This window comes from Phaseolus vulgaris, chromosome 5 (genome assembly GCF_000499845.2).
Source record: "Phaseolus vulgaris cultivar G19833 chromosome 5, P. vulgaris v2.0, whole genome shotgun sequence".
Lineage (NCBI taxonomy): Eukaryota > Viridiplantae > Streptophyta > Magnoliopsida > Fabales > Fabaceae > Phaseolus > Phaseolus vulgaris.
In genome coordinates this window covers 40,826,376-40,847,789 of record NC_023755.2, presented here as the reverse complement: position 1 = coordinate 40,847,789, position 21,414 = coordinate 40,826,376, and the positions used below count along the sequence as shown (strand labels likewise).

Here is a 21,414-nt window from a genome sequence, read left to right as displayed (position 1 = left end):
ACAATAAATTTGAATTTTTAGAAAATTAATGTATTTTTTCTTTTTAAAATTGTATTAGAACCGTACTAGAATTGTCAGAAATCCAACAAATACTTTTTAAATTGGACACTTCACGGATACGTGTCCCACAAGTGTCATACGAGTGTTGGTGTCCGATATGAGTATCCGACATCGACATGCTATTTAAGAGAAGTGTCTAAGCTTAGAATGAATGTAACGTGGGATATATATTATGCATGTAAAATGTAAAGTATTTTTTCTGACATAAAAAATATTTTGCCAAAACTTTCTTCTTTTATGGAATCCTAAACTGAAACGAAAAGAGAGACTGGACCCTATTTACAAAATGATTAATACAAATTCTCTCCATGTTGAAAAAGGGCAAAAAAATGGGACAAAATCTGAAAGTCAATCCGAAGCAAGGTTGGGGAAGTAAAGAATGAGTAGCTAGCTAGATAGCTGATGGTTGGCACTTGCCAGGGAATACATATGACCGTTAGGTTGGTTACACCTAAAACTCATGCATGCCCTTAGGATTATTATAGTATTGTTTTATATGTAGTCCATGAAATGAGTTGAGAGAGGAAAGAAGAATGAAAGTGAATTGAAGAGTTTTGTTAAATTAATATGAATTTAGAGAGTGAGTCTCCAACATCATCACCTCCTACACCTCCCTCTCCACTTCCCATTAGTTTTGGACCAGGCAACAGGACATACTCCTTCTCAGTATCTTCCACTCCATCGCCACCTTTCTCTCTTGCTCCTTCATCCCACCCATCTCATGACAATCTTCCTCTTCTGCCCAAGACATTATTAGCCACTACTAATGTTCCTTATGTGTTTTCATTGGATCACCAAGAATTCAAATCCAAGACTACATGCCTCAAGGACTTGTAAGTCTTCCCTTCTCTTAATTTTATACACATTCATAACAAACAATCTTCATTTCAAAACATTAATTTTGTATTCTCTTCTGTTAAATACTGAGTTGAATCATCATGTTGTACTGAGAGTGGGGATGCTAAGCAATGCAAATTATTATTGGTGAGTATGAATCATGATAGTTTAGGATAATGTGCTTCCTTTTGTTCAAGACTAGCACAAGTAATACACATGGCAAATTATCTCTCTTGGACTGGTAGGTATTCAAACAGGTAGTTCTTTGTCATCTGCTAGTCAAAAGCAATTAGCTAGGTGTTTTCCTGCCATTCTTGATGGATGTAAGGCTGAAGATGACACTGATCATTTTTTTTCTCCCCTGGATAAGAACAGGTTGGAATGGTTTATACAAAGATGTTGCAGTTGCCGTGACAAACCTCATTGAATCTCCCAAATGACACAGAACAGCTCAAGGAATTATAAAAGCAGTATTCACCAGAATTTGTTCCTGGTCAGCACATGGTTATTATTTAGGGATTCAATTAAACTGTAAAGTTTCTACCTAGACACCATCTAACATGTCTGCCGAATCACCTTTACCATCGTTACTTTCCGTTTTGTTTTTGGAAAAATTTCATACGAATTCTGATACAATTGAACAATTAACAGATCAGTGGTTCTAGAGATATTATAAGTTGTCCCTCCCTTCTCCCAACTGTTTTGACGTTACTCGGTTCTCGTGTTGCTATAAAAAGCTCGTTTTCTCCCTCTAACAGCTATATTTTCACGAAAGGGACATTTTACTGGGTACACATCTAAAATGACACAGTAACTTCACGTATATTTCAATAAGAGAGTAAATTTAATTTTGCACAATTAAATATAAAAAGAAGTAATATATTTTTGAAATCTTTATTGTAAAAGCAATTTTGTATTTGATCCTAGCATAAAATTTATTCTGCAGTAACGAGGATACACACATCAACCACCACCCATGCTCAAAGCTTGTTTATTCTAACCGCGCTTGCTGATCACCTATTCTCCACAAACAGCGCACATAAAGTCAAAAGAAGATTTCGCAAAAAATTTGGTTTAAGGATCGGTCAAATATTACAATATGCAATTAGACTTTTATCATGGAAAGAGACCAATTCCATCATATGTCTGGGTTTGGTAATAAGAAAACTCAATGAACGACGATTTTGATTATCACCCCAACAAATAGTTTTGAATCAACCAGCCATTTTATGCTCTTCACACAAACTACTTTCTAAATTATATGTTTGCACAATTGTAATGCATTTATACAAGCCTGCCCTATAATTCTAATTAACCTGTCAACCTAACTGGACAAACCAGTTTCTTTTTTCAAGTTCAGTTTTACAGAATTAGAAACAATTTGGTAACCTAAAATATTATTAAAAGTTAGGTTCAGTTTTTGTGAACCACGTATCTAGAGCAACAGTGTTCGGTTCAGGGTTTCAAGCAAAATCATCCTTGCCTAGTCCTAATCACTGCTGATTTTGCTGTCTCTGTTGAGAGAAATTGGGGTGATTCTGTTGTGTGTTTTGAAGTGTCACCATTCCAGATTGAAGATTCTGAGCATTCGATGCCATGCTACCAAATGCTTGTGAGCCATGTTGCTGCTGCTGCTGCTGTATGGGCATCATACCACCGGGATTGCCACCTCCCATGTTAAACACTGCAAGTTAAACCTCACAGTGACGATTTAAGTAAAAACTCGCACACAAATAGATGGAATAAATGACACACCAGGTTCCACAACTAAACAATGAAAAAAATAAGGATATAGGATAAAGTTCATACTCTGATCACTCAACATTTGAGAAGTATGACTTCGCTGAGGGTTGTTTCCAGATAGTCCGAACTGAGGAAATAATAAATGTGGAGCAAAGTTTGAATATGTTATCCTCATGACTTGAAGTCAACCAAAAGCAAGTGGAGACAACTATTCATTCTATGCAGATGATGAAAAATCAGTAAATGCATATACAATTTATTTTATTCAAGAAAGCTGCCAACTGAAAGTGAGTCACAAGGAAATGATAGGGTATAAAGAGAAGCAGAAGTAGTTAGAATATTAATGAATTTTAGTTAATTGAGATTTAGTTATATATAAATAAAGGAAGAAGGATAGAAGAGAGGGAAATATGCGCATTTGTAATTTGAGCATTAGGTCTTTTTAAAAGGAGAAATTCTTTAATAACAGGAAAGAGTACTCTCTTATTTCTTGTTCCTTTCATCCTGCTTAATAAAGATATTTCTTTTCTTTCTTACTTTAATTCTTGGTTCCTGACAATTGGTCTAACTTGCCAGATATTGGTTCCGGACAGTTATAAGGGCATTAGGAGAAGGAAAAGTTAGATAAGATGGTTAGAATATTTCTGAGTTAGTGAGTTAGTTGAGGTGTAGCCAGGTATAAATAGGGGAAGAAAGTTATGAAAGAGGGAAACATGTTCATTTGTAAATTGAGCCTTAGCTCTTTGTGAAGGAGAAATCCTTTCTTTTTCTTTTCACTTCAATTATTGGTTCCTAACAGAGACTAGCCGATCTTATGTAAAATGAAAATCATGATAAAAAATTCCAAAATGCTAAAAGACAATAAAAGCTGCTAAAATAAATTTCATAATTTCGCAAATCAGAACAGCCCCTTAAAGTCATCAATCAGTTTCTATCATAGTTGCAATGATGTACTGATAGACATGAATCATCATGAAGTATAACATCAATGGATTGAGTCAAACAAAACACCGACTAAATTTTACGACAACTAAATAATAGAGTTCCAAACATCCCAGAACACCATAATTTATTGACTTCTTTTCTTGTTTCATTCTAAAAACTAATATACCCCAAATGCCGAAGGCTCTTTACAATGCAAAAGTATGGGGGAGGGTTATTGTAAACATGACCCACAAGACAACAAGGCACAATTTTACAGTAGCACCAATTGCCCTCTTCTTGTTTCATTCTAATCGGACAAAATTTACTTCAATAAAACCATCGAGACATATTGGGAATATCCAATAGGCAAAGAATAACAGACAAACCTGCATCCGAGGAAGAAGAGACTGCGAAGGTAATGTGCCAGAAATGTTTTGAATCTGAGATTATAAAGAAAAAGTCGTCATAGAAGTAATTGTTGAAGTAAGGCTCATTATCAGTAGGGGGAGCACAAAGAAAAATAGCAACAGTGAATCACCAAAGATCCAGAAAAGTAATATTTTCAAAATAGCAAGACAAGAAATCACTTCTCAAAAAACATAAATCATGTCCAGAAACACATTATTATATTTGATCCCAAAAGAGCTTTTTACTATGTTTAGAAAGCTCGACTTCAATTAAATTAAGGAATGACTCTCACCAACACTTTCAAGCTAAGGTTTCTAGCAGAATAGAAATGCTATTTTCTGTGGCTTTTCCAGGCCAAAGAATCTACACCATCAACAAAATTCTTGCTCACATCCCATTTTCCCCGCCCAAGAAGCCAACAAAAATCCCTGTGCCCAAGGGAAGCTCTAGCTCTACACAAATTACCCATAACATATTGTAAATTGTAATACAGAAATACAATAAGGTTATCTGTTTAACACAAAACAAACCATTTCATTTATACACATTTTTTTTATAAAAAAGAGTCATTTTAAAAAGAGAACAGAAGTGAGGATTTCATCAAAAACGCATCCCTTATTCGTAATTTCAGCATCTCTCTCATCCATCCTCTCTTTCGTTTTCTTTTCATCACACTGTCCCATTTTTTGTAGATCCTATTCTTTGAGTTCTGGTGGTATCTTAGAACCTTTTACCCATATTGCTTTTCTCTCCAGAAATTAAGTTATGGTGAATTATGGGTATAAGGATAGTGAAATGGGGAAGGAGGAGAGTTCTCACATCGTCAGGGTTGCCCATTTTGACTCTCTAAGGTTTACCCATAACTCGTAACTTGAAGAATAGGCTATTAGCATGTGTTAGCTTTGGTAGGATTATCCCTTGAGAGCTTTGAGCACCCGTTTTTTGGATTTTATGGTTGATGAACAAAGCTTCAAACAAATTTCTAAATATTTGGATATTTCTGTTGGTGTTCGGATGTGTTAATTTCTACCTCGCACAACACTGTTGGAATTGTTGGGAAGCATTTTGGTTCACTCTCAGTGATGAGTGGTTTAACAGTCAACATGGCCCACTTTAATATTTTTAGAAGTTATGGTTTAAATTATATTGTTGTATTCTAAGACTGGTTATGAAATAAAATTGGGAATAAATATACAAAAGAAATGAGATTCTATTAGGATCTATGTTAGAATCTTTATGTCACTAGCGGATGATAATAACCCAGGCTTGTATGATTCCGGAAGGAGAGGGCTATCCATTACAGGGAGCCACAACAAGGGAGATACCACCCTTGGAGGAGGGAGATATCATCAAGATGTAGCAGCCCCTGGTGATACTGAGACATGGATATATTTTAGCAGCTCCTGGTGCCCAGTCACGGCTTATTAGTTCGAGTCATGACATAACAATATATTGGTCAAACCACAGTCATATATAGAAGATATGCTTTGTTGTATAATAAATAACTAAATTTTGAAACAGTTAATAATGCTTAAGTGTTAAAGCATTTGAAAAGCCATACCTACTCTATACTGGCAGCAATGTACAATTCAAATAATCATATTGCATAATTACCATACCATTTGAGTATTAGGTGTTGTTTGAGCAGCACTGAATAGCGCACTGTTAGCAGGACCAGAAAACTGGCTTAATCGTGTCATTTGATTTCCTTGATTGAGTTGGTTTTGACCAATGCCATGCTGAACGTGTCCTGAAGACAGCTGCCTACCCGGAAATTGCTGATGCCCAAGTGGTTGAGAAAATTGCATCTGATGTCCATGCAACTGATGGCAACCAAAAAAAAAAAGAAAGATACAAAAAAATAACACTAATTTAAATTTTTACTTGGCCAATGAGTCCATGAGTGTATAATGTGTATTCATGGTGGTTAGACTACCCAAACAGTATGTACTCGAGCTTTTCTTATTTTTCTTTTATACTGACCACTCAAAATTTGCTAGTGTCCTGAAGCAAGCAAGCACACAGATAGATAGAAAACAGGGAACAATTTACTAGCCAAAGGACTGATTCCAGGTTAAACTGGTCTAGGTTTCAAAACTACGGTTTTCTCTATAAATAGGACAAAATTTGATACCAAAAGCAGCTCTTTAACACATGGAAAACTGAGAAGCTAGAGCACAAATAATTTTAGAACCATATGTATAATGTACTCGAACCAATGTTTAAGGTTAAATGAACGATGTATTCAGTCAGCGCAAAATTCACTGCTTGAAAATTTACCTGCCCCAGTCCTTGCATTGCAGATTGCCTGAGCTGTTGCTGCTGAGCAAGCATTTGCTGCTGCTGTTGTTGAGGTAACTGCATCAGTTTCTGGCGTTGCTGCTGTTGCTGCTGCACTTGGGGCTGCTGTTGTGGGGTTTGCTGCTGAGGGGATGGTGTATTCATGATATTTGTAGAAGACCTAGGTGAATTGGCATATGGGATGGGTGAAGGTGTTGTATTGTCAAAAGAAGTGGTGGCGGTTGGGGCGGAAGGAGAGGCTGCTGATCTTCCCAAAAGTTGTGATGCTGAGGTCTGTAACATGGGATTCTGGGGCATACTGTTGGATGAGAGAGGGGTATTCTTGATGTACATAGCTGGAAGTAGTAGTAAAAAAAGTGAGTTAGAGGGAGGAGAGAAAGAGAGTGATCATAAGGAATAGCATATAAAGCCTTAACTGTTAGTAACAGAAGATGCATCGTGAGAAGGAGGGTCATTGAGTCCTGGAAGTGCATCTGCCAAATGGATGGGAGGTGCGGTAGTGATCTGCCTCTGGTCAGGTGGAATGCGTAATCCCTCACCAGCATTGACAGCAGCGCGGAGTAGATTTTCCTGTTCTTGGATTTTGGCAGCCTGACCCTTGTCGAGAGTGGGAGCAATGGGGCCCTGACGAGTTCCGAAACAATAGGCTTTGCGTGTGTCGGCCAAGACCTTTTCAGCGCCTTCGCAGGCTGCGGCGATCATGTCGAGTCTGGCCTTCAGCTTCTCAATCTGAGTGGGAATTGGGAGGTTTTGGTTTTGCATACCAACCAGCAATTGCTCTCTCTTCGAGTTCTCCTCCGCCTCCATTTCGGGGAGTAGTTTGGAGGAAAGCATGACCGGGAGTATGGTGGCATTCTCCGCATTCACGTTCTTCGGATGAACCACGAAGGCCTTCGAAACCTTCTTCATGTCGTCCACGATGTTGAAAAGCTCCAGGTTCACCATCGAATACTGACCTAGAATGTCTTGCCATTTCGGCGTGGTGTTCGTGCGACCATAGGCCTCAAAATCTTCCAGAATACGAGATATGGCTTTGAACAGGCTGATGGCGCGGGTCTTCACCTGCTTCAGATTCAGCTGCTGCTGCACTGCCTGGTTCAGCCGATCTTCACCTTCCCCGCCTGCCGCCGCCGCCGCCGCCACCGCTGCTCCTCCTGTGCCCTCCATTCCGATCGCCTCAGACCGTCTTCTCTTGCACTACTCTTCCCCCTCTCTCTCTCTTCAATTATTTATATGTTGTATTTAAATTTATATTACTTTTTTAACCTCAATCGTTGTTTTTAATCAAAATCCATTTTAATTTTTTTATCAAATATATTGATAAAGATAAAAAATAATAATAAGCTTAAAATGATGGAGATTTTTAGAAACAAAATACTTACAGTGGTGTGTGGAAGAAAAAAAGTGAAAAAAATATAAAAACATAAAAATGAAATATTTATAATATGAGTTGGGCCTAGTATATTGGGTGAGTTGGGCTGCGATGGTCCAAACTTGAAAATAGGAAAGGAAAGAGAAGAGAAGGGAAAGGATTGGGGTTGGTTGGTTGGTTGGTTGGTTGATTGGTTGGTTTGTTTGTTTTGTAATGTTCATATCGTTCTTTCGTCAAAGTTAAAACTTGGATTTCGATTCATCTGATTCTGATCTAATCAATGAGATCAAAATTGGGGTTTGATTGCACTTGCACTTGCAGGGCTTTCTCTTTGGTGCTTATTACTATTAAGGTAAGGTAAGTCTTGTCTTTCTGTTTCTGCAATCAATCAATTACCTTAGCTCCAGTTACAGCTTCAGCTCTGTCTCTTCTTTATGCAATAATTCAAGAATTGTTATGATCCACAATCTTCTACTTATCAGATCTTGTTCTTATGGATATGGCTGTTTATGATTATAATATCATATATATATATATATATATATAGCAATAATCTACACTCTATCTTTCATGTAGATATGGCATCAATTGAGACATATATATGACGTTATTGACTGTTCTCCAATTAGGTTTAGAAGAACTTACCCTAACTATCTTTCGCCATTGCAAAATTCTAATTCTGTTGCTATTTCCTCTCCGTTTCTTTCTCAATAATTTGCAGGTTTCTTTCTTCCGTTGAAATGATCAGTAGTAATTATCCTTCTGCCAATGAGTCTCATTGCTTAATCCTGATTATACGTTTCCCGAAATGCAATTAGCGTCGAATGGCGACAAGGAAGAATGTTCAGAAAGCGAACCCATCTTGAATCACCACCATCTTCATTTGCAACCACCTGGAGAACCCTCCTTTTCCTGTGAAATTATTCCTATTTCTCCCAACCATGATGTCGATCATGATTTACAAAATGTTCGGGTTGATGAGACTTGTAATCTCGTAATTGCAGATCAGCCACAATGCCGAATATGCCTCGATATTGGAGGTCTCTCTCTCTATGTGTGTGTGTGTATCCTCATCATACTTCCACTTCTTCATATGCTTTCCCTGAATCTTCTTGATGATTTCACAACTTCAGATATTCTCTGGTTAACCAACTTGCATCTCGTATTACTTATCATCCAAATGATTTTTCAGGAGAAGATTTAATTGCCCCATGCCATTGCAAAGGTACGCAAAAGTACGTCCACAGATCATGTCTTGATAACTGGAGATCCACCAAGGTAAGTTCTTTTTCCTTCTTGGTGTCTCTTTTTGATCAAAATAATACTATTATCTGATTCAAATGCAGTAGAACTATCTATTTTCTATACGAATTTAGTGTCCATCCATTCTCTGTTCCTTCCGTTATCTGTGAAGATGTCCGGGTATACTTATGATCCTGTCATACTAACTGACTTTTCATTTTTGCTGTTTTAGGAGGGCTTCGCCTTTTCTCACTGTACAGAATGCAGAGCTGTCTTCATATTACGTGCAAATGTCCCACCAGATCGGTGGTGGTTGAGATTAAAATTTCAGTTCCTTGTTGCTAGGGATCATGCATTCATTTTCATAATTGTTCAACTGGTATGCTTATCTGTATATTGCAAAATTGGTACTCTGATGCCATAGTATTCGTAGTCATCTTTTGTTTCGTTTTGTGATCTGCAACTAGTTGCAATGATACTAGGAAGAAGTCCTAATTTTCCTCTCTGGTACAAATCATTTTATGAAAATTCAATTCAATTTATTTACTTGATTAGTAGTAGCACTGTAAGGAAGGAAACACCCCTAAGTAATTGAATGTTTTTAGGATCTCTAATTTCTTCCAGAAACATAACTGATAGATCTAGCATATTGCAAGCCTTTTAGTTCCGAAGGTGTAACAGTTTTTATAATACATGAGTGATTCCTATATCTGATAGCTTTCAGGGAAACCGAAACCTAGTTGGTTACTCTGGGTGAAGTGTCACAGTAGAAGACATGTTTTTGTTGATTCTAATATTAAATACCCCACCTAACCCAACCCAAATCTGTATGGAGTGAAAGTGTAAACGGAAGTAACGGAGCAGCAATTTGTCTTGGAGTTTTATGGCAGTTGATTTGATAGACTTTGAATATTCATGCCCATCGAAAGAGATTATTTGATGGAATACTGTTACTATGTATTTTAAATTTATTAAAAATATACACTTGAAAGATTATCTGTTACTTTACCTTTTCTAATTTTAACAGGTTGTTGCTTTCTTGGGAGTGCTTGTGTACAAATTTTATGGAGATGAACTGAGGGAAATGTTTGGTTATGAAGAACATCCATATGGATTTTATACAATGGCTGGTATATACCCATTGCTTACCCGCAAGAAATTTCATGGGCAATGTTTGTATCTTTTTCTTTCACTAGTGACTATTTCATGCTAGGATGTTTATTTCTTCATTAAATTGGTAAACTTAACGGTATATATGAACAGTGGTAACTATCTTAACCTAAAGACATTATTGTAAGCTGTGGGAAATTCATTGTAGTTCTTTGTTTTGCAGTTCTAGCCATTGTTTTGGTGGGATTGCTCTATGGCTTCTTCATAGCGATAATATGTGGCCAAAGAATCAATGAGCGCCACTACCACGTTCTTGCCAAACAAGAATTGACTAAGGTCTACATCCCGAGAACCAAAGTTTTTCATGTAAAACTAGTAATATTACTGCAACTAAACAAGTCTTTTAGTCTAAAGATATGTATTTTCGAGGAAATGCATCATTTAAATTTTTGTTCCTGATTACAATTGACTTTTATGATACAAGGAATATCCTTTATCCTTTATCCTTTAAAAGAAATTTTGTAGGCATTTAACTCTTCACTTTGTTCTTTACCTCTTCAATTTCAGGAATATGTTGTAGAAGATCGAGAACATGTAAAGAGTGTGCCTGAACTTGATCCGAGTCACGTGACGGAGCTAAGGATGTTGGGCCTGTACTAGTTGGTATAATATGCTTATCCCATTCTTTCTCTTTAAAATTTCAATTATTTTTTTAGATGTTAGGTTTGAAACGTCCCGGCTTCATCCTACCCATATCATCCTTATATGTTCTTAGAAAGTAAATGTCGCAAGCTTTCGGTTTCTATTTTCAATTTCATAATCTAATCTAAAAGGCCAATGTTAGTCGTCAAAATCATCCTTCATAAACATTCTTGTGCGTTATTATGTGTACATCCCCATTGTTGGAACCAATATTCTTTGTTCTTTGCTTACAGTATTCTCTAGAACTATTTTCATTGCATCATTACTGTCATAGGGAACCCTGTGTTTCTCTTCTAACTGCAAGATGCATCTTCTGCAGAGTAACGTTGAATTTGTTGTTATACAGGCTTGTCTCCATGGTTCCTTTCACACTTGTAGATCACATTGGTCTGTTTAGAGTGATCACCCACCAATATGGCTGTTTGGACAGTGTGCAGCCACATGGGTGTCGTTTGTCTCCAATACCCTTGTACTCTATTTTGATTCTTTATTTTTAATTTATGTCTTTACAGCAAACTTATGAAGAAATATGCTATAATTCAGCTAGAAAATTTGTGAATCAATGTTGTTTGGTGGAATGTAAAGGAAAAAGAGTGCAGATCCTATAAACCTGTATGTAGCTGCCGAATGGAGATGTTTGTACTTGTAACTTATAAGTCCCTGATGTAACCCACAATTCACCCTTATTTTGCAATCTTTTCTCTCAATTTTATACAAAATATTATAATCCAATGTAGATTTTTCCTGTCCAGGTTTTTAAACCTAATATCGTTCCGGGTATGTTTGGTTATCGTATTGCATTATGCCATAGAAAACTTTTATTTTATGCATTTTTCCTTGAAACTGACAGATATGGAAACATTTCATATTCGAAATATGTTCCTATATCAAATATCTGAAGTGTGAACATACCTACCCCAAAATCTAATGGATAAATGCGACAAACCATTTTTGAAAAGAAAGAAGACTGAAAAGAGATAAAATCAATTTCTCCTTAAATTATATAATAAATTGTTACTGTCCAAGTGGAATGAATAACGAGGGAGTTATAACTGGCTTCATCCATTCTTAGTAGAAATTTCGGCCAATTGGGTTCTTCATCATTGGTTGCAGTTTGTTTTGCTTCTTTTACTCATTTCAAGAGCTTCTTAAACTATTGTTTTACTCATTTTGAAAAGCTTCTCAAACATTTGATGTAAAAGAAAATTAGAGTTTCTTTATGAGATATAAGTGTAGAGTTTCTTTGGGAGTCATACAAATTTTAAGTCGCAAGGAAGTGTAGTGTAGGTTGATTTTTATGGAACTAAAGGAAGAAAAAAAATTAAACTAAACATAAATATTTATTTTGTGGCCAAAGTGAAAAAAACAAGTTTTTTTCCTAGTTAGACAACAAAATAGGTTGATCTCGAGACTTGTTTGTAAATCGATTAAGAAATAAGTTTTTTCGATACGTGAAATCGAATTCCAGATTCATTAGAACATGGATAAAACATTCTTGTTCTCTTGAACTTGTCACTCTATCTTCGTTATATTATTTTTTAGAGTAAAACATTCTTGTTCCTTCTAAAGCATACTAAAATTACGAACTTTTCATTCTAAAAGTGTTACCAATAACTTTATAACTTCATTCAAATATTTTTATCTTTCTTTGTATACTTAAAATACTTTATTTTTAAATTTGCAATGTTGATATTTGATTGTAAAATTTAAATTAGCTAATTACAATATAAAAAATCGTAACAAGAGAAAAATAATTTGTATAAATATTATTTCATTGAAACAAATTAAAGCATAATACTCGTATTTTAAGAAAAAACATATACTTTTTAAATTTTAAATTTTAAGTATTTTTTTTAAACAAGTGTTGTATTTTATTTCATTTGTAGTTTTTGTTTTACTACTTTATTCTTTTAATTCTATCACATTATCACATGCATCATGAGTGCAAGAATTAACAGAAAATGTTTTCAAGTGGCCTTAAGATTTTGAATATATAATTGATTAATAATTTAAGGGCATTTTGTATCCATAATAATTCTACCATACTAGAGTAGTTTGAAAAACAGTTTTTTTTATAAAAAAAAATTAGTATTGCATAATATTTATATTTCTAGTCTGTGCAAAACTGGAATTTTTACTAATACAGCCCTTACATTCACAATTAGACTGATACATTAATTTCAGTATATATGAATCTAAGATTAATCTTGATATCACTTTAAAACATGAGTTAACTCAATTCCATAACACCAAGATATAGGTAAGTGTTATTATCTAACTATATATTATATACTTTAACTATATAAATGAGACTTAATTTCTTTTCCAATAAGACAAATGGTTCATAATGTAAAAATAAAAGACACTGGTATGGTGCAAACTTCAATAACTTCTCTGTCATGCTATGAACCCATTGAAAAGAAAAATGAATTGCGAAATAATAAAGCATGCATATATCATTTTGTTGTTTGTACAATGCATGTCATCTCATCATACCGATTTGAGAACGGTGGACAGAAGAAGCAAAAGTAATTTAATAATCCTTTTTCCAAAACCACTAAACAGCTAAATATATACCATGCATGATATCTTTGAAAATTCAAACCCACTTAAAAAAACCACACCCATTGAAAAGAATGAACTCCTTAGGAATAATAATAAACGAATACGAATTTTCATTAGCTATACAACAAAGTAGGAGTTGAGGGTAGGAAAAAGAAAATGACTGATGTCAGTTGTAGTAGACCCATCACGCTTACCAATAACACTTACAAAAATACAAACTTGTAGCACCATATTTTTAGCTGTCGTAAGAAAATACTTCTTCAAAGAAGAATATCTAAGGTTTCTGCTACACTGGAATGACATCAATCTTTGATGTGTCTTCACATCTCAAAATAATACCCTCAAGGCTAACTGGAAATATACATTTAGCCCATTGGCATCCTGTCGTCAAAGGCTCGGAAGGAGGGACAATCATAAGTACATTGTCATTTCTTTGAACAACTCCCATCACACTAACTGTGCTACCTTCTTTGATGTACCTACAAAAGGAACAATGGAAGTCTCATAAGAATATCCTACCTACCTACCAAGGGTCCCCCCAACTTCAGAGCCTGATGTTGTCACCATTAGTACCATGATGCATAACATGAAACATGAATTATGAATGGACTACAATTAGTATATTACCAATCTGCAGATACGTCACACAAAGCAACAAGCTATAAAAAATAGCTGCTTTTCCCCCTCCTCAACAACTATTGAGAGGGATTTAACCTTAACAGCTTCCCGTTACACAAATACATAACCTGGAGATTTAAACTCTGGCGCAAGGGTAAGAGCTTTACCCTTCTTTTAATTGCATCATTCGATCATCACTTGACAGATTTCTGTTTCGCAACCACCGAAGGAACTCCGGAGACATATCTTTATTGTCAGGGCTAACATCAATTACAATAGAATCGTCAACATAAGGAGTCACTCTTGCACCATAGCCTGTTTTAACCAATGCTCTCAGTCCAGATTGGAAATCAGAAATGTAGAAGTCCACCACATGCCTCTGCATTATATAAATGTCAAGGTAAATATTAAAATACTCGAGATATAATAGATTAAGCCAAAAAAATTCCAAATGCTAGTATAGTACACACAAGAAAACAGTTAAATAGGTGACAAACTTCAATTGACCACATTTATATCTAAAACTTCCCAACACACACAATATTCCTATCACAACAGGCATGAAGTTATTCTTAGTGACAGTAAGAGAATACTTAGATAGTTAATAGCAGATAAAACCTTCAAAGCATGAGCCCAAAGTCCCCAACAAATTAACCGATCAAGAGCAAGGGGAAAAAGGCATTCTATGAATTGCTTACATGGAAAGTTAATAATAATAACTTTTCCCCTTTCAATAGCTTGAAGACTCATGGAACAACAAGCTCCCAAAAACCTTAACAAACCACTCTATATAAGTCATTTATAGGAGTAGTTTTACTACAATGTGATTGAAATAAATATAGAGATATATTGCAGGTTACAAATAAAAGGAGAGATTTCAAATTATGTCAACAGAATATATTATACCCTAGGAAGGAAAAAAATGAAAATGAACAAGCAAAAGAAGTTTCGAATAAACAAAACGTAATGTATCCATTCTGGTCAAGGTATCTCAAGAGTCTTCAAAGGTAATTTTCAATAAAATAGAAAACTGAAAACAGAAGATTTAACATATTGAAATTACCTCAGCTGCTCTGAGTCCCCATGTAAAACAGCGATGCTTTGGATTGGCTGCTTTTGAATCCCACTTTCGATATTCAAATAAGCTAGTAGAAGTATAGACACATCTAGGAACTTTTTGAAAGGATGACTCTAATGGAACATTACCACAGGTAACCACCTTCAAAATGAACAACAGACCATTGGCATTCCTCTCATATATATGTACGCACAACACCAATAACAACGACATAAACAACAGCCAGAACAGTACAATTACAGATTTTTTATTTTTATTTTTTATCGGCACAATACAATTACAGATGAGAGCCACCCGGAAACCATTCAATTCAAGTCACTGATATCCAATACAAAATAATCAGTCCCTTATCCGCATAGAGAAGGGTGGTTAGTTGTGGATGCAATCATGATTTTTGCATGGCTGTGCTTAATTAATCAATAGTATATACATGAATGTGTCAGTATTAATATACATACCCCAGAGACCTTCACAAATTGGCCATTCTTGGCAGTTCTAAGTTCAGCGTCAGGATAATGAGAAATGAAACCAACAACGGCTGTCCTCCCACAGCAACTATTCCAAGTGAATAATGCAGCAACAGCACCAAAAAGAACAATTACAACGACCAGGAGAATGGCATTGTGGACAGCTCCAAGAATAAAAGCACCAGCAATGAATCCCATAATGAAAATCAGAATTACAGACCACAATATTGGCTTTGGGAAGTTCCTCCTGAAGGAATATTGATCGTCTAGGCTAAGAGTGGTTGTGGCTGGATTGTGAGTTACGGAGCTATGTGATTTCATTGATCCTGTAAACTCTAAAGGACCAGATACCTTCCTTGGAGCCCCTGCTGAATTTAGAGGCCCAGATGTAATAAGACCAGTTGTAGGAAGAACAGGTGGAATCGGACCAGAGTTTTGGCGTGTAACTCCGCCAGACTGAGGTCCAGATGACTTCTTCACAGGCTCCCCATGTTTGTTCAGTGGACCAGAGTTGGTCTTTTTCATGGAGACAGAAGCCGACATGCCTCCAGAAGAAATGTTACCTGATGTGGTATAAACAGAACGAGGTGCAGTATTTGGCAAGATAGGTCCAGAATGTGAAGCAGCACCCACAAACGACCCAGTCCGTGAAGGAGCATTATTTAACTGACCAGATTTTCTAGATTTAGAACCATCCATTGGGATATCAAACATTTTGCCTAATTCTCCTGATTTCTTGATGTCTCCACCAGTGTAAGGCATAGCAACTGACCTCATTGTCGGAGTTCTTTCTTTCGGCTGCTCAGGCCGACCTGATACATACAGGCCATTGCTAAGCTGATGAGATGGGAATCCTCTCGAGCCCATCAAGACCTCTCTAAAGCAGCTGCAGGAGGCAACCGATACGAAACAACAGCAGTATACTGAAAAGCAGCAATCAAAGTAATACTGCAACAAAGTGAAATTGACAAGAGAATCAAAGCATAATTTTAGCCACAATTCCAGGTTTTAACGGGAAGATATGCACGCATTGATCTAGATAGAGAGCACATAAAGTATGGTAAACCGTGTATTGATTGCAATGCGCCCTAGGCCTAGAAGAAAAGTGAGAATAAGCACATACATTTGAAGAAATCAAGAGAAAAACATGAATTGGCGATTTTGTAGGAAATAATACTCTAATAAAACCCAATAAAAAAGTTGTGTGCAGTAGATAGAGTGCATTGCAGGGAGGAGTAGGAGGTATCTGAATCTTATCTATCTATGAAAGAAAGGGTAAAGGTGTGAGTGAGTTAGGTGAGGAAGTGATGAATGGAAAATTGAAGATCTCAACAGTCATTTCATTGAGGAGTGAGGGGAGATCCAATAATGATGAATTGAGAGAGTTGTTGGTGTTGCGTTGCAGTGATGGTGATAGTGATGAGATAGACGTAAACAAATGGAATCGAAAGCAGCATCAAAGTTCCATGCAATGCAGTGAAGGGTGAAGGAGATAGACGGATCGATGTAAAAAGTATGAAAGATGAAGATAAAGATAGAAGATTTGATGTACCTTGAAGCATGATTGATATTCACACACAGAAACACAGAAGACTCTCACAGAAACACAGAAGAAGAAACTCTCACAACACAGATCCCATCTTTCTCTTCTTCACTCCTACTGCTCCACTCTCTCACTGCTACCCTTATTCCTCTTTTCAAATTAAATACAAATTATATTATCAAAACCCAACGTTACATAACATAACCATCAAATGCCGCAAATCAAACACTCTTTTTATTTTATTTTATTTATTTGTTTCACAGATATTTCATTTTTTGCTAACAAAATTTGATGAAATGATAACTAAATTTGGAAAACATTGATTAACACAGAATAGATACGTAACCGTACTGTATTAATTAATTTAAATGTAATTTTTGCTTAAACCATAAGAAAAACACTCTCTAACCACATCCACCATATCCATACTTTACGTAAGGATTTCAAATTCCAATACACCATGCCAATTCAAATTAATAAATTTTAATAATTAAGCAACTGTGATGATTTATTATAAAACTAAAATAATTTATTATAATATTATAAATATACTTACACGTCAAGCCCAGCCCACGGAATCAGTTTCACCGCTTCCAATTCTGTAACTGTAACTCGGTTTTAGCTGGCTCCACCTCCACCACCTCCTCCACCTACAACCGCCTTTAATTATACTTTTTTTTTTCATTCATTTTTTTATATTCTACAATTCCATCAACACAGAGCACGTCTTCTTCAAATTTCATAATGTCAATTAAAATTTCTTTTAAAAATCAAAACTACACTTATTCCATAGCCAAAAAAGTTAGTATTTCTTTCATATTTCCCTTGTTCTTTTGCAATGTTTGGTACTGTGACATTTCTCACATTTTTAAATTCTTACAAGTAAAATTTTTATCTTTTTAATTTTCATACTTCGAAATTATACTTTTTAGACTTTATATATACTGCTTTTATTCTAGATTAACTAAGAAGTATTTTGAATATTGCGATGTCTGTGTAACTAGGAGGTTAATATTCACGGTGATATTACAAAAGAAAAAAATAAATATATATTTTTTAATGAGCAAATAATAAATATAAAAGAGATAAAGGGGATATTTCAACTTTTATACATAGAAGATATCGAACAACTATTTTAAACACTATTCGTTAAAAACAAACCTCTCAAATCGCACAAAGTTCAATGTTTTGCTGCCACATACAAGTAGTTGGGCTTTTTGTACCCAATCTGAAAAAGAGAAAAATACCCTTTTAATCTTGTTTTTTAACTAAGTTCACGACTCTACTTGAACTAGAGAGAAAATTTCACTTGCATCCACCTTTGCTTGGTTAAACACTATCCCAAATGTAAACTATCCCAAATGTACCAGATGATGAAAATTCACACTTTTTTCCACAACTTATTATCGTTTTTGCTAAACCAAACACAATAGAATTGTTCAAAGTGTTTCTTCAAAGCAAAATGATTTGCAGAACTGATCCAATCCAAATGTTGACAGAATACTTACAGTTTTGCGGATCTCTCCATAGTCATTTATAGTCCCGACCTGATTTCAAATATTAAAAAAATTGTAAAAATGGTATAAATTATTTTTTAAGTATAAAAATCAAAATGTTAGATTTATATAGTTATGTTTAATATATGAGTAGTTTTTTTTTTCATTTTAGTCTAGTTGCTTCCACCAGAATCCATGTCATTACAAAAATAATATATATATATATATGGTAATTAATTAGAGTATAATAGGTTTTTTGTGAATCTAAGAGCATCATAGTTTCGTAGTGTATGGTTGCTGCAATTATACTATTGATGTACGAAGCAAGCAAGTTTGCGTATCTTGAAAGACATCATTTGTTTCGAAAAAAAAAAGACATCATTTGTGTTTGTCGTTAGGTCTGTCTGTCGAATGGAGCCGATAGAGTAGCCATGAAAGCAAACAGTTATTTATTTATTTATTTGGGTGCAGTTCAAGTATGTTAATTGTTAAAGAAATATAAATCTAAACTAACTAAAATAAAATAAAAATATTGTCATTTTTCTTTTCCTTAAATAAAAATTATTAGTAAAAGTTAATTCTTAACTAATATTTTTCAAGCAATAACTACTAAAGCTTCCAAAATAAAATGTTTAGAATATAATTAATGAAAGACTAAATATTAATAATATACCTTTTTAAACACATACATAAATTGTTTAGTTTAAATTATTAAGATAAAAAGTAAAGAAGTATTTCAGGTTATTTTATATTTAATCAAATTAATTACATGCATGTTTGGATTATATATTTTATGCGTATATTTTCTTATGACAGCTAATTTATTAGCAAAGAGACAGATAAATAAATTCAGTATTCTATTTTTCAATCCCAAATTGATTCAGGAACGAGACATAGAACTCCACATTAACTGAAATTGTTAAAGATTGTAAAAAAAAATATAGATTTCACTTTTGATTTCATGACAAGTCTAACTAATAATTGGTACTGTTTATCATTATTTTTTAAAATTCTTTTCATTAATTGGTGTTATTGATATTTTTTTCTGAATTGTTTATTATATTTAGTGAGCAAAGAATATAACCCAAAAAGATACTCAGATTCACACCATGTATCACCAAGTATACATCATAAAGAATGTGAATTAATACATCCACTAGCTACATGTTGACCAACCAACCATGCTATAATTCTCCATCTGCGAAAAATTGATATGCCTCAACATCTTCTAAGCTAATATTGATGTAGTATTGCAGCAGATGAAGGTCTGATGTTGGCAATGTTGAGGATGCAATTCCTTACACAGTGTGTTCTAGCACCTTGTCATTGTGTTGAAAAATTGGCACTGTCATGAATGATTTCCTCCCATGTTATCACTTGTCTCACTACCATAGAGGTTATCCAACGGTTACAAAATCCGGTTTATAGAGTTCTGGATGTGATGGATAAAAAATTTATTATAAATTTTGTGGAACAAATTTGAGGCTCAAATATCTATCAAAACTCAGTAGACACAATGACAAATGTCTGGTATGAATTTCAAACCTAAATACCTAAGGAGTAAGGCGTAGTAAGTCTTAGACCGAGAGTGAACAAAGTTGGTTTTCCGAAAACAAAACGTCCTGGCTTCTCATCCCTGTATCTTCTTTTTTGTGATTTGTTTACTGACGTGCCTCCTTACCGGGGTGCAAACAACATACGAAAGTACTTGCTTGAATTTTTTTAGAATTTTTCATCACAATACAGACATAGAAAAAAATTGCAGAAAGTAGGACGAAATTTAACAACTTTCGGTAGAGGATAGCCTCGGTTTGCACAAAATTTCTGAAAAATTATCCCGAAATAGTTTTTTCTCTTGAAATTCAACGTAAGAATCTTGACTGAATTTGAGACAAACAGCGACAGATTTGAGGTTAAACAAATTTGTATTCACTTAGAAAAAGAATCAAATAGTTTCACACAAAAATGAACCTTGCTTTCAGCTCTGACACTGATGAATAAAAAATTTATTACAGATCTTGTGGGACGAATTTGGAGCTCAAATCTCAGCCAAAACTTAGTAGACACAATGACGAATGTAAGGCGTAGTAAGTCCCAGACCGAGAGTGAACAAAGTTGATTTTTCGAAAACAAAACGTTCTGGCTTTTCTTCCCTGTATCTTCTTTTTTGTGATTTGTTTACTGACGTGTCTCCTTACCTGGGTGCAAACAACATATGAAAGTACTTGCATGATTTATTTCAAAAAATTTCAACGCAATATGGACCAAGAAAAAATTGTAGAAAGTAGAGCGAAATTTCACAAGTTTCGGTAGAGGATAGCCTTGGTTTACATAAAATTTCTGAAAAATTCTCCCAAAATAGTTTTTTCCTGAAATTCCACGTAAGAATCTTGACTGAATTTGAAACAAAACGCGACAGATTTCAGGTCAAACGGATGAGTATTCACCTAGGAAAAAAATCAAACAGTTTCACACAAAAACAAACATTCCTTTAAGCCCTAACAGTGATGAATAAAAAATGTATTGCAAATCTTGTGAGAGGAATTTGGGGCTCAAATCTCATCCAAAACTCAGTAGACACAATGACGAATGTCTGGTATGAATTTCAGATCTAAATACCCAAGGAGTAAAGGGTAGTAGGTCCCAGACCGAGAGTAAACAAAGTTGGTTTTCCGAAAACAAAATGTCATGCCTTTTCTTTCCTGTATCTTCTTTTTTGGGATTTTTTTACTGACGTACCTCCTTACCAGGGTGCAAAGAACATATGAAAGTACTTACATGAATTTTTTCAGAATTTTGCAACGCAATACGAACCTAGGAAAAAATTGCAGAAAGTAGCCCGAAATTTCACAAGTTTCGGTAGAGGATAGCCTTGGTTTACACAAAATTTCTGAAAAATTCTCCCGAAATAGTTTTTTTCTTGAAATTGCACATAAGAATCTCGACTG

At 34.9% G+C, this 21,414-nt stretch overlaps 3 protein-coding genes across 6 annotated transcripts; 1 reads left to right on the top strand and 2 right to left on the bottom strand.

The window, feature by feature from the left end:
- Positions 1 to 2,104: 2,104 nt before the first annotated feature.
- LOC137836100 (mediator of RNA polymerase II transcription subunit 8) lies at positions 2,105 to 7,644 on the bottom strand. 2 transcript variants are annotated; one of them, XM_068644940.1, is made up of 6 exons: positions 6,690 to 7,644; positions 6,253 to 6,608; positions 5,592 to 5,795; positions 3,951 to 4,004; positions 2,707 to 2,767; positions 2,105 to 2,581 (listed from the first exon to the last, which is right to left on the bottom strand). In XM_068644940.1, the coding sequence occupies exons 1-6, from the start codon at positions 7,438 to 7,440 to the stop codon at positions 2,391 to 2,393; spliced, it is 1,617 nt and encodes a 538-aa protein (XP_068501041.1). In that variant the 5' UTR covers positions 7,441 to 7,644; the 3' UTR covers positions 2,105 to 2,390. The 2 variants fall into 2 exon arrangements, with proteins under 2 accessions (XP_068501041.1, XP_068501042.1); XM_068644941.1 differs by lacking the exon at positions 3,951 to 4,004 and having other exon boundaries at positions 6,690 to 7,611.
- Positions 7,645 to 7,720: 76 nt separating this feature from the next.
- On the top strand, positions 7,721 to 11,431 carry LOC137836101 (uncharacterized). 2 transcript variants are annotated; one of them, XM_068644942.1, is made up of 8 exons: positions 7,721 to 7,997; positions 8,367 to 8,685; positions 8,838 to 8,923; positions 9,120 to 9,266; positions 9,915 to 10,017; positions 10,221 to 10,333; positions 10,565 to 10,660; positions 11,046 to 11,431. In XM_068644942.1, the coding sequence occupies exons 2-7, from the start codon at positions 8,454 to 8,456 to the stop codon at positions 10,655 to 10,657; spliced, it is 774 nt and encodes a 257-aa protein (XP_068501043.1). In that variant the 5' UTR covers positions 7,721 to 7,997; positions 8,367 to 8,453; the 3' UTR covers positions 10,658 to 10,660; positions 11,046 to 11,431. The 2 variants fall into 2 exon arrangements, with proteins under 2 accessions (XP_068501043.1, XP_068501044.1); XM_068644943.1 differs by having other exon boundaries at positions 7,739 to 8,002.
- A 1,895-nt stretch (positions 11,432 to 13,326) lies between these two features.
- LOC137836098 (uncharacterized membrane protein At1g16860-like) lies at positions 13,327 to 17,415 on the bottom strand. Of its 2 annotated transcripts, none has more exons than XR_011085194.1 (5): positions 16,980 to 17,250; positions 15,419 to 16,375; positions 14,946 to 15,101; positions 13,892 to 14,261; positions 13,327 to 13,743 (listed from the first exon to the last, which is right to left on the bottom strand). XR_011085194.1 is itself a non-coding variant. In XM_068644935.1 (5 exons), exons 2-5 carry the CDS (start codon positions 16,292 to 16,294, stop codon positions 13,551 to 13,553), a joined length of 1,437 nt encoding a protein of 478 aa, XP_068501036.1. In that variant the 5' UTR covers positions 16,295 to 16,375; positions 16,980 to 17,415; the 3' UTR covers positions 13,327 to 13,550. The 2 variants fall into 2 exon arrangements, 1 of the variants encoding a protein (XP_068501036.1); XM_068644935.1 differs by having other exon boundaries at positions 14,050 to 14,261; positions 16,980 to 17,415.
- Positions 17,416 to 21,414: the final 3,999 nt, after the last annotated feature.